Below are 13,096 nucleotides of genomic sequence, written 5' to 3'. Positions count from 1 at the left end.
AGAAAGGAAGGGAAGGGAAGAAAATCTCTCTAACAGAGCCACAGATTGCAGTAAAAACCCAAAAAGGGATTACATACCTTCCTCACTCCAATTCAACTGCAATGAGGGGTTTGCGGACACTATGGGGGTTGTAGTTCTCAAACGTTATAAATAACCCTTTTTTAGATTATGATCTGAACTTTGTATGGCTTATTAAAAGACTGACTGGAGAACAATAAACTTTTTTTGTTATATAATTGTGTGACAATCAGAAGGTGATCTTAATGCATCTATGTCTGGTGCACTGCTGGGTAAGGCTTCATTGTCAGTGGTGACAATTCCCCTCTCCCCAGAGTAGATAATGGACTGGAGGAAAATTGGAGCCAATTAGCAGACAGGAAGATTTCCTTCACTTTAAAGTAGAACAGCATTTTCACTAAAAATAATAGTACATTTGTACTTGTACCATGCGGCCCATTACAAAAAGGCACTATGGTAGGTCATCTTTACTGAAGAATCCTCCCACCGAGCAGTACAGCCCTGGGTGCTTGCTGCAAATACATTATCATCATCACTAGAGGGCACTGTTAGGATGACGGCTCCGCACTGAGCCATATGAATGGTTCTCCTCCCAGGAGCAGTTTGGGAGATACCCAGAGCCATGCGAGGCTTCAGGCAGTAAAGCAAGCTTTATGGGCAGTAAGGGTAACAAATATTGGCAATTTTTCCTCCCAAGACTGCTGGGACAGGGTACCCCCCCCTTCAGGGCCGATTTTAAAAATGTGTGTACCCAAGGCAATCCTCTTTTCCTAAAATGACAACCAGACCTCCCAATAATCTTAGATGCAATGAGCCCTCGCTACCTAGGTCTGCTTTAAGAACTCCGGAATCCCTGAAAGACGTCAGATTTGGACAAACCATGTAGGGGCGGGGCCTGGATGCAGCAATACCATCATTCATGCTGGCAAGGCCAGATAGAAGGTTTACATACTGTGCAGATGTACACTCCCTGATCCTGTAAGCCTATAGGAGTGCTTTCAAAAAAAGCGTTAATTTGCGGAATTACACTATTGCCGGCCTCTCTTTTTGGCATACATTGTATTCAGATGCAGACACGCAACTGTTAATCCACGGAGGCCTGGGAGGGTTTGAGACAGATTGATTTATGAATTCTTACCATGACCACCCTTTCTATGGGGGGGGTCATGGCTTCATGGTAAGAGCAGGATCTTTTTGTGCATCGGGGCCTTGGCTTTCATGGTACGAAGAGGACTCTCTCTTCCAATCTAGCGGAACCTTTCATTGGGACTGTGGACTTTTGCTGCATCATTTCTTGGAAGAGATTATAAAAGAAAGAAATACCCTTAGACCCCTTTCACACTGGGGCATTTTTCACGCGCTTTAGCGTTAAAAAAAGCGCATGTAAAGCCCTTGAAAGAAGCCTCATCTGCAATCCCAATGTGAAAGCCCGAGTGCTTTAAGAGCCCTTTCACAATGTCAGCGCCTGAAAAATGCTCGTAAAGCGCCGCTTAAACTAGCAGCACTTTACCAGTGTTTTTCAAGCACTATTGGGGCACTTTTAACCTCTGCTAGTAGCCAAATAAAGGGTTAAAAAGCACCCACAAAGCGCTGCTGCCAAAAGCGCTTTTCAGAAGTTTTGCAGGTGCTTCCTATTGATTTCAATGGCAAGGGGCGCTTTAGGAGCGGTGTACACCGCTACAAAAGAAGCTGCTTGCAGGACTTTTTTTTGACGCCCTGCCAGCGCAACGCCTCAATGTGAAAGCACTTGGGCTTTTACATTGGTATTGCAGTTGCGGCTTCTTTTAGGCGCTTTACAGCCGCTTTTTTTTTTAAAGCTAAAGCACCTGAAAAACGCCCCAGTGTGAAAGGGGTCTTAAGGGGGGTTGGTCTAGTGGTGTAGTACTGCCATGCCTCTTTTGGAAGATATAGGTGATGTGATTTGATGGATCTCAACAAGTGAGCTATTTGGATGCATATGTATTGGTCGATGGGTAGGAGGTTAAATTGTTTCATAAGTGAGGCAAAGGGTGCAAGAGAGTTATCACGATATAAGCCAGCAATTAGATTAATTCCTTTGTCCTGCCAATTCGTGATGGCGAGATTCGGGATAGCATGTGAGAGAATGGTTCTAGGTTTAGGGGTGTCCATTTGGTTGGAAATTGGGGTTGGGATTTTACGGAGATCTCTCCATGCCAATAACGAGGCTTGAGTAGTGAGTGGTAGGCAGTGTACAGGAAACGGTTTCCAAACATCTAGGAGTAGGAACATTTTTAGGTTTTTATTCGGATTCAGAGCTTGTTCGATGCCACACCATAAAGTGTCAGGTTGAACCAGGCTTTAAGTTGTGGTTGCATCATTTCTAAATTTAAAAGTAGTATTGAACACGTCACCATTTTTCAAGGTAAAAATATTTCTAAAAAGGTGCTATTGACATGACATTTTCACCACATATCAGCAACAACCCATGCAATCCATATATACAAAGAAATCAAAACAAATAAGTTCAGAAATTAAGTTTCGTAATAAAATTGAACAACAAGGAAAAATTATTAAAAAACACAAGGAAATGTAATACTTGGTACAAAATCCTTTGCTGTTAATGACATCGTCAAGACGCCTCCTGTATGGAGAAACTAGTCGCACGCATTGCTCAGGTTAGTTTGGCCCATTCTTCCTCACAAATAGTCTTCAAATCTTGAAGGTTCCTTGGTCCTCTTCTATGAACTTTGATCTCTCTATAGATTTTATGTTGGATTCAAGTCAGGTGATTGGCTGGGCCATTCTAGCAGATTTATTTTCTCCCTCTTTGAAACCAATGGAGAGTTTCCTTGGCTTTGTGTTTGGGATCATTGTCTTGCTGAAATGTCCTATAACGTTTTATCTTCATCATCCTGGTAGATGCCAGCAGATTTTCATCATGAATGTCTTGGTACATTTTTCCATTCATCCTTCCTTCAATGATATGAAGTTTGCCAGTACCGTATGCTAAAAAAACAGCCCCACACCATGATGTCCCCACCTCTAAAATTCACTGTTGGCATGGGGGGGGGGGGGGGGAGGGGAGGGGGGGTGTTTTTGGGGTGATGTGCCATTTGACCTCCAAACATGGTGTGCATTATGGTATCCAAAGAGTTCAATTTTGGTCTCATCTGACCAGACTATATTCTCCCCGTATTCTGCAGGCTTGTCTAAATGTTGTGCAACAAACTTTAAACGAGCTTCAACGTGCTTTCTCTTCAGCAATGGGGTCTTACGTGGTGAGCGTGCATACAGGCCATGGCAGGTGACAGTGCATTACTTAATTTTCTTTAAAACAATTGTAGCTGCTAATTCCAGCTCTTTCTGAAGCTCTCCACAAGTGGTCCTTGGCTCTTGGACAATTCTTCTGATAATTATTTTCACTCCTCTGTCAGAAATCTTGCAAGGAGCACCAAGTGGTGGCCGGTTTATGCTGAAATGAGGCTCTTTTCACCTCCAGATTCTGGCCCCAACAGTGCTCACTGGAACATTGAAAAGTTTAGAAATCCTTCTGTAACCAATGCCATCAGTATGTTTTGCAACAATAGTTACAAAATGTCTTGAGAGCTCTTTGCTTTTACCCATCATGAGATGTTTGTGTGACACCTTGGTAACGAGACACCTTTTTATAGGCCATCAGCTGAGACTGAACCAATATCAATTTGCACTGACAAGGGGCAGGATTGCTTCCTAATTACGGATAGATTTCAGCTGGTGTCTTTGCTTTCCATGCCTTTTTGCATCTTCCTTTCCTCATGGGTTCAATACTTTTTCCCTGTATCATTCCATTTTATTACACAACTTATTTTCTGAACTTATTTGTTTTGGCGTCTTTGTATGTATGGATGGATTGCATGGGTTGTTACCGACGTGGTGAAAATTTCACGTCAATAGCACCTTTAGAGATGCATTTACCTAGGAAAATGGTGAAGTGTTCAATACTTATTTTACCTGCTGCATGTTTATTTTCTCATTCACATCACTTTTCAGTATATTGGGTACATTTGATTCTTTTACATGTGTTGTGAGGATGCATGATTTTTTTATATGCACATGTTAAGTCAATATTTTACGCCCCCCCCCACCCCATATGGAATGTAGAATCTATTCATGTTTTATAGTTCAGTAGTGTAGCGCCCCCTATAGGTTTCATAAGGAGCTCCCACTACCTAGGTCAGAAGAGTCCACTGTGCCAATTCCAGTGACAAGCAATTTACGGATCGGACAATACGGGTCTGGTGGCGGTTCCTGGCAACTGCCTCAACTTGTATGGTTGAAGTGGCAATGATACAAAAGTAGAATTTTTAGTGAATGTACATTTATACTTTAAAGCGAATATACTTCAACTGAGCAGGCTACACGGGGGCTGAAATGTCTCCTCCTTGATCCTGCACTGGCCAAATGCCTCTGTGTGCTCAATGCTTCACACATCAGATTTAACCTTCCATTGGGGGGGGGGGGGGGGTTTATGGCATTACATACCAATAAAAGAAAAGGTGAGTTCAGACTACCCGAGTGTAAAGACTTAAGCGCTATGGTAATGCCCGGGTTCAAAACTGAAGCCCTGAGCGGGTCTGGCTTTTGCTTCCTGTGTGCATTTCCAGGATTTTTCATTTTGACTGCAGTGTGCCTGGAACTTTAGACTGTTAGCTCTGGTGAGCAGAAGCCCCTTCCTCCTCTTTTTTTGTAGGATCTAAGAACGGTTTCATAGGGCATGTAATCTGATGCGATTTCCTGACGACGGCACAGTGCTGTCATGGTCCAGCGGCTAAATTACCTTCTTGTGTTATACAGATGGATCCGCTTCCCATCCCGACTCTCAGAGCGTCGGCTCCGGCATCGATCAGGTTTTTCGCCTGGGCTGCCGTCACAACTGCAAAGAGGAAACGGCTTATAAGATTTGTAAATCCTGCAGTGCTCTACAGAGAACAAACCGAACATCATTCACCCAGGAAGCTAACCATCTAATGCACCTCCCCCGATACACTTTGCACATTAACCTTGTGCCGACCGCCCCCCATACATCTACTGCAGGGTGAAAGCTAATTTGTGCAGAATTACGTACAGGTATGATTCTGCACTTCTGTGTCCGTGCGCCGGCATTCCGCTACCGATGTGATTGGTCAAAGCGGGAGGCAATCAGCGTGTCTGGCGGACACGATGTCTACCTGGGAACCACCGATCGTTCCTGACAGACAGAACAGCGGTCTGCCTATGTAAACAAGCCAGATCGCCATTGTTAGTAGGGAAGACAGAGGTCTTGTGTTCTTGCCAAACAGGAATACAGATCTCCGTCTTCCAAGTTAAAGCACCTCCCCCACACAGTTCACAAGCGCCCCCTAGAACCGCGATGGTGAGCCTTGGCACCCCAGACGTTTTGGAACTACATTTCTGAGCATCATGGGAAATGTAGTGCCAAAACATCTGGGGTGCCAAGGTTCACCATCACTGCCCTAGAAGCACATTTAACCCTTTGATCGCCCCTGATGTTGACCCCTTCCCTGCCAGTGTCGTTAGTACAGTGACTGCGCAAATTTTTTTTTGCACTGATCACTGTATTGGTGTCAATGCCGCCCCCCCAAAAAAGTATCAAAAAAGTGTCAGGTGCCCAATTTGTCCGCCGCAATGTCGCAGTCCCACTGTAAATAAATAAAAATAGCCATAAAAACCATCCCATAATTTGTAGACACGATAACTTTTGCACAAACCAATCAATATACACTTATTGATTTTGACCAAAAATATGTAGCAGAATAAATATTGGCCTGAATGGATGAAGAAATTTGATTTTTACATTTTTTATTGGATGCGTTGTATAGCAGAAAGTAAAAAAAAAAAAAAACAATTTCTTTCAAAAATTGTTGATTTTTTTTTTTTTTACAGAGCAATAAAAAAAAAAAAAAAAAAAAAAAAAAAAATACGTGAAGGCAAAAAAAAAGAAAAGCCTTTTATTTGGGTACAGCGTCGCATGACCACGCAATTGTCAGTTAAAGTAACGCAGTGCCATATCGCAAAAAAAAAAAAAAGAGGAAGGGGGGTAAAGTGTTTAAAGATAACCCAATAATGAGCAACATGTGGACTGTCATTGCTGGCCTTCTTAAAATGCCAATTCCCTAGCTGTCATTCTAATCCAACTGACTGCTACCAGGCACTGTTCCAGGTCAGCACCTCAGAAAGTAGTGAAGTCGGGGGATCAACATGACAACCAGGTGACTTCTACTTGCTTCCGGCTGCAAAAGCTTTAAAAGTAGATCTATTAGATTGTAAGCTCTCAGGAGCAGGGCCCTCCTCCTAACGCGCTTGTATTGTTGCTGTACCTTCTCCCTTTATATGGTAAAGTGCTGCACAAACTTGGCGCTAAAGAAATCCTGAATAATCATCATAATAAAATAAACCCCAACTGGAGGACAGCTAAAACAAAGTGTTCCAAACCAACCCTCCATTAGCTTTAATTGAGGACGGGTGGGAAATCATAAAATATATGTTTGGGGGGGGGGGTTTAGGCAATAGAGAGATATGTCCAGGAGATGCCATGCACCTACTTGGACTTCACTTCTGGTGCGCCTTTACTTTTTACAAAGTGCCTGAATTCCTGGAATTCAGCTTTAATACGGGGGCAGATAACTGCAAGGAAAGGGACCACAGGGGATACCCTTGCATTCAGAAATAGGTCATGTTAGGGCTGGGGAAAAAAAAAATCCTTGAATCAAGTTGAGAGGTCAAATCGATTCAAAATTTCAGCAAATCGTTTTAGATTTTTTTTCCCCACCAGGACCGGCGCTGACACTGAACCGGTCTTGAGGAGCTGCGGGCAGGAGTATTTAGGCGAGGCTGTGGCTTCGGCCTAGTCCACGAGGCCTGACGCCGCAGACTAGGCCGAAGCCGCGGCCTTGCCTAAAAGCTCCTGCCCGCAGCTCCTCAGGACCGGCGCTGTGTCAAAAGGAAAAAAAAATAAAAAAACCCTCGATGTGAATTGAGTTTAAAAAAAAAAAAAAAAAAAAAAATCAAAGTTTGATAAAGGTCGAGAAAACTGCTGGTGGGGGGAGGACTCAGGTCAATGGCAATCACTGTAAATACTTGACTCTGATTGGTCGCTATATGTAGCGGTCCCCTTTGCTCTGCTTCGTACTGCGCTGTGTTTACTTTCCTCCACGTGTGACTTAAAATGGAAAGCATTATAGTGTCAGGCGATAAAGATAGTTCTTACTCACCCCCACCTTCCTCCACTACCAGGTCATACACTTGTCCCCGACCGTCAAAGCCACTCAGCAGCACATTCTCGGGTTCATATGGCTGGATGTGTCAGCCGGATATTTATAGGCGATAGGACACGCCTCCCTCGCTGCTCCGAAAGGCCAGCGTGGAATCCTGCCTTAGTGTACATGACACTGGACTGAAACACCAGAATTTCTCAACTCTCCCGAAATTAGACCCGCATGCGCGCTTGCCAGCGACCTGCCACCCCAACTTCCCCGATAAGTCTAGGTTCACGATGAAAGCAGCTGCACTTGAAATCACAAAACTTGAAAGCCGCATGTCAGTGCGACTTGGCTGACATCTGTGAGACTTCACGCACAGACGTCTATGCAAGTTGCATCTGAAATTGCCAAAGGTAGAGCAGGAACTACTTTTTCCAAATCAGTGTGGCACCGCAAAATCGGCGTCGCACCGATTTGAACAGTTCCACTGCCGACAATAGGGATGCAACTTCTCATGTGCAGGTCAAATCGCATGACAAGTCGCAACGGTGTGAACGGGCGCTTAGCTGCTGATCTACAGAAGCTGGAAGAGGCCGAGTGGAGACAGAATATTAAGCCTTTTAATTTAACCGCTTCAGCCCTGGAAGATTTTACCCCCTTCCTGACCACAGCACTTTTTGCGATTCGGCACTGCATCGGTTTAACTGACAATTGCGCGGACGTGCAACGTAGCTCCCAAACTAAATTGATGTCCTTTTTTTCCCAAAAATAGAGCTTTCTTTTGGTGGTATTTGATCACTTCTGCGGTTTTTATTTTTTGCACTTTAAACATAAAAAAGCGACAATTTTGAAAAAAAAAAAAATTATAATTTTTTACATTTTGCTATAATAAATATCCCTGAAAAATATTTAGGCCGATATGCATTTTACATATTATTGGTAGAAAAAATAAAAAAATAAAAAAAGATAAAAAAAAAATTTATATTTATATATATATATATATATATATATATATATATATATATATATATATATATATATATATATATATATATATATATATATATATAATGTCAATGAGTGTTTATTGTTTGTTTTTTGTTTTTTTACTAGTAATGGTGGCGAGCAGCGATTTTTATCGTGACTGACATTATGGCGGACACATTGGACAATTTTGAATTTTTTTTTTGGGATCACTGTCATTTATACAGCAATCAGTGCTATACAAATGCACTGATTCCTGTGTAAATCACACTGGCAGTGAAGGGGTTAACCACTACTCGGGGCAGGGTAAGGGTTAAGTGTGTCCTAGGGGCTTGTTGCTAACCGTGGGTGGGGGGGCGTTGGCGTGGCCAAGTGTGACACGTCACTGATTTCTGCACCCGATCACAGGGAACAGAGATCGGTGACACTGTTACTAGGCAGAACGGGGAAATGCTTGTTTACTTTAGCATCTCCCCGTTCTTCCTCCCCAGTGAGACGATCGAGTCTGCGGGACCCGCCACTGGCAGCGCGCATGCGATGGCACGGCTGCAAATTTAAAAGGGATATACCTGTACGCCCATTTGTCCAGCCATGCCATTCCCGCCGACGTACATCGGCGTCTGCCAGTCAGGACCCGGTTAATCTTCACTGTAAAATAGTGAAAACTTCCACCTAAAGCAATGTGGATTTGGTTCGGTTCGCCCAGCATATCCTCTTTTTCTAGCCTTGTGATTATAGGTGGAAAAACACGACCCGTGGCTCTCATTTTGGAAGATTTTAGCAACTCTACAACACACAGATCTAGATGCAGAACAGGAGGAGGGAAAATATTTTACCATTTCCAGCGACGACCTGTACATCTGTGTATTTCTCCTTAATGTATTGGATCATATTTATCTGGAAGATGGAATTTCCTTGCGACGAGTCCTATAAAAGGGGATAGAAATACGGTCATCTATAATGCAATACAAAACGACTGAATGTATGCGTTTACCTATTCCCACCCGCGCTACAGCCAAAAGACAGCTTTATTTTGCTGGGAGGGCGTACATAGACATCCTCACGTGATCGCCGAGTCCTTCGTACACAGCTGATCACATATCTGGGTATAGGGCCAATCACAGTGGCCCGTGATCAGCTGTATCCAATGACAGCTGATCACAATGTAAACACAAGCTGGTTATCGGCATTTCTTTCCTCACGCTGACAGCATGAGGGGAGGAGAGCGGATAACCGGCTTTTGTTAAAGGGACATCTATACTGATAATCAGAGCATTGATTATAAGTGTCCCAATAACCAGTGTCACCCACCATTGCCATCAGTGTTGCCTCATCAGTGAAGGAGAAAAAATTACCAGTTTCCACGCAGCAAGCTCTGCGAGTCGGGTCGCGGGTCCCGTGGACTTGACCGCCACAGGGATATACCCGCGATCGCCTTCTGAGGAGGAAGAATGGGGAGATGCTAATGCAAACAAGCATTCTCCCCATTCTGCCTGGTGACAGTGTCACTGAACTCTGCACGGTGTGACCGGAGCAGAGATCAGTGACTTGTCACATGTAGCCACGCCCCCCCCCACCCCAGTTAGAAACACATCCCAGGACCCACTTAAAGCCCTACACTGCCACCTAGTGGTTAACCCCTTCACTGCCAGCGTAATTTATACAGGAATCAGTGCATTTTTGTACAGCAAACGGTGCTATACAAATGTGTCAAAAATGGCCGATGTGTCCGCCATAATGTCGCAGTCACAATAAAAAGCTCTGATCGCCGTCATTTAAAAAAAAAAATAATCAACTTTGTTACGCTCCAATTATAAAGCGTTAGCTGGAGTTTGGCTTTAATTTCTTAGTTTATCGACATCTGCTAGTACACCCAACTCCCCCCCAGACTGACAATGCTGCTGTCCAAAGGTGTTGGGGGCTCCTTCATCCAGAGCGGGGCGCAATAATACCGGTTTTGTTACTGGTCAGATCAGCAGGTTAAAAAAAAAAAAAAGACAAAAAAAAAAAAAAAAAAAAAGAAGAAAGAAATGCAGCCACCACCGGCACGTGAATACATTTTAGGTTAGGTGACTTGTATTATCTGCCCAAAGATTTGTAAATCCATTCGGATAGTTTTGTGATTGACAAACACGCACAGCAACACCATTTGCTAGTTTAGCTGTGTAGACACCTCTGTGCCTCCAGCCTGCTCATTGGATGATCAATCACAAGCACCAAACTGCCTGATCCCCCTCTATCCAGTCACCAAACCGGTCTTACAAAGCCATAAAACGGAACCAGGATATGATAGATGTGAGCCTACTGGCCGTGTAGCATGGTAGAGGTGTATGAATCCAAGACACAGGAGGGACTTCTCAGCATACTGCCGACTTCTGACAGTTCTTTGAAGGTTTACAGTTACTAACCAGCACCACGGCATCCACTCCGGCTTGCACCAGGAGATCCAGACGGTACTTGTCATCCTCGTGTGTGCCGATTGCGGCGCCACACAGCAGCTGTTTCTTGGAATCCTTTGAAGCCAGCGGATAATCCCGATTTTTCTTCAAATCTGTACGTGCGATGATTGCCACCAACTCATCGTCCTGATTAACGATCGGCAGTTTGCCTGGAATTAAAAAGACAGGCTTGTGCAAACCAGACCTGACACTAAAGATTTAAAAAAAAGTTTCTCCATCTGCAGCCCTGCATCACCACCGGATCCGAGGACTATGGACACTGCCATCGCATATATACAGATGAGCCTTTTTAAACTTCCTTTCCCTGCAAGACCCCTTTCACACTGTGCTGACCATAGCATTGGCGGTAAAACGCCACTATTCTTAGCGGCTTCTTACCATCAGATTTGCGGCGCATTTTGGCTGCTAGCGGGGCGCTTTTAACCAAGGGCTTAAACCACCCGCAATGTGCTGCAATAGCGGCGTTTTGCTGGCGGTATAGCCGCGCTGCCCCATTGATTTCAATGGGGAGCAGTGGTGGAGGAGCAGTTAGTTCCCCGCTCCAAAGACTTTTCCCGACGTCCTGCCAGCGCACCGCTCTAGTGTGAAAGCACTCGGGCTTTCACGCTGGAGCAGCTGTTTGAGGGCGGATTGCAGGCCCCATTTCTAAAGTTATAGTGCCTGCAAAACTCCCCCAGTGTGAAAGGGGTCCAAGTGTGACCTTTTATTGTGTCATTAAAGCATTCTCTAATACTACACTCAGGTGGCTCTTCCTTCTCTTTTTCTCTCCTCAATCACCCTTTACAGCGCAGTCCATCCTCCACCCTTAAATTGATGTTCTAAGTCCCCTTTTTCACAGCACAGCCCCCTTTTACATTAATGCCCCTCTATCACAGACTGCCCTTTACATCAGTGTCTTCAGCCCCCCCTTCACACCACTGTCAATCCCCCCCCCCACCCCCAATACATCAATGAACTCACAGTCCCTTCTTCACATCACATTCCCACTGTCCCCTCTCCCCGCCCGCTAGAGGGGCGCTTTTACCCCCGCTAGCGGCCGAGAAAGGGTTAAAACCACCGGCAATATGCCGCAACAGCGGCGTTTTGCCGGCGGTATTACAGCGCTGCCCCATTGATTTCAATGGGGAGCAGCGGTGGAGGAGCGGTAAACACAACGCTCCTTCACCGCTCCAAAGAAGCTGCTGGCAGGACATTTCCTGACATCCTGCCAGTGCACCGCTGTAGAGTGAAAGCCCTCGGGGCTTTCACACTACAGACAATGGTGCAGCTTCTTTAGGGCGGATTGCAGGCGCTATTTCTAATGCTATAGCGCCTGCAAAACGCCCTGGTGTGAAAGGGGTCTTACAACAGGGTCCTCAGTCTCCGCTATAGCCGGGCAGATTAATGGAAACAGACCTGTGATTGGACACACAGAGATCTCGTGCACAACTTCAGAATACCCAAAGCGAATACCTTTTTTACTTCTCTGCAGAATTTCATTGGCTTCTTTTAATGTAACACCAGCTGGGGCGACGACCAGATCTTCCCGCCTGGTCATGACCTGAATATTGCAGCATATAAAGTGAATTAAATCTTGAATATTGTATCAGAGAAAAAAAAAAAAAGGAGACAGAAGACACATTGTGGAAGCCCATCCATGGAGCACTTACCTCGTTTAGAAGTAGGTCATGCTCGTCAGATTTCAGAAAGTCTATATCTCTGGATGAAATGATCCCCACTAGTTTCCCTCCCATTTTTCCGCTCTCTGTGATGGGGATGCCGCAGAATCCGTGACGAGCCTTGGCTTCAAATACATCTCGTACTTTGTGTGTGGGGCTCAGGACAACCGGATCTGTGATGAATCCTTGTTCATATTTCTGATAGAAAAAAATAAAAATACATTTTATATATATATATGTGTAAAAATAATATAGACACACACACACCCCATGAAACCTGCTCATATATATTTAATAAAATTATATAAATAAAAAAAAATATATGTTACCATCAAAAAGGGAAACCTGGCCCAAAATAGAACTTTTTTTTTTAAATTTAACTGTATATTTCCTTGTTACTACCATAACCTACCACCAAAGAACAACCCAAAATAAATTCTCCTGCTCCTGGCAATGGCAGCGATATCACATATGTGCATGTTCGTTTTTGTTTGTACCCATAATACAGCCCAGAAATCGTGCACATTTTGCGTCTTTTTTCGTCCCACCTAAAAACACAATGATACAAATAAAAAATAAATAAATAAAAAATCCTACCCAAAATCTGACACTGGCCTAGAACAAACCTTGATCTAGGTCCCCCCCCCCCCCCACACACACACTTTCTCTCTGCAAGGAGAGAGAGATACACAATGCATCTGTCTCCTCCATTCACAAAGAGAAACTCAGGGGTTGGCTTCACAGTGACTCATCACTGTGGTAGCCAATCAGAGACCAC

The 13,096-nt window shown here is 44.3% G+C and overlaps 1 protein-coding gene across 2 annotated transcripts in view; it reads right to left on the bottom strand.

The window, feature by feature from the left end:
- Positions 1 to 13,096, bottom strand: part of IMPDH2 (inosine monophosphate dehydrogenase 2) — a 48,392-nt gene that overhangs the window by 18,680 nt on the left and 16,616 nt on the right. For both annotated transcript variants that reach the window (XM_077451673.1, XM_077451674.1), the window contains exons 5-9: positions 12,310 to 12,516; positions 12,113 to 12,200; positions 10,610 to 10,809; positions 9,038 to 9,128; positions 4,796 to 4,891 (exon numbers count right to left, since the gene is read on the bottom strand). In XM_077451673.1, the coding sequence (XP_077307799.1) occupies positions 4,796 to 4,891; positions 9,038 to 9,128; positions 10,610 to 10,809; positions 12,113 to 12,200; positions 12,310 to 12,516 (682 nt within the window). The remainder of the gene's footprint in view (positions 1 to 4,795; positions 4,892 to 9,037; positions 9,129 to 10,609; positions 10,810 to 12,112; positions 12,201 to 12,309; positions 12,517 to 13,096) is intronic.

Source organism: Lithobates pipiens, unplaced genomic scaffold (genome assembly GCF_037356315.1).
Source record: "Lithobates pipiens isolate NorthernLeopardFrog02 unplaced genomic scaffold, aLitPip1_a1.2 Scaffold_23, whole genome shotgun sequence".
NCBI classification, from domain to species: Eukaryota; Metazoa; Chordata; class Amphibia; order Anura; family Ranidae; genus Lithobates; species Lithobates pipiens.
This window is presented reverse-complemented; position numbering and strand designations above follow the sequence as displayed.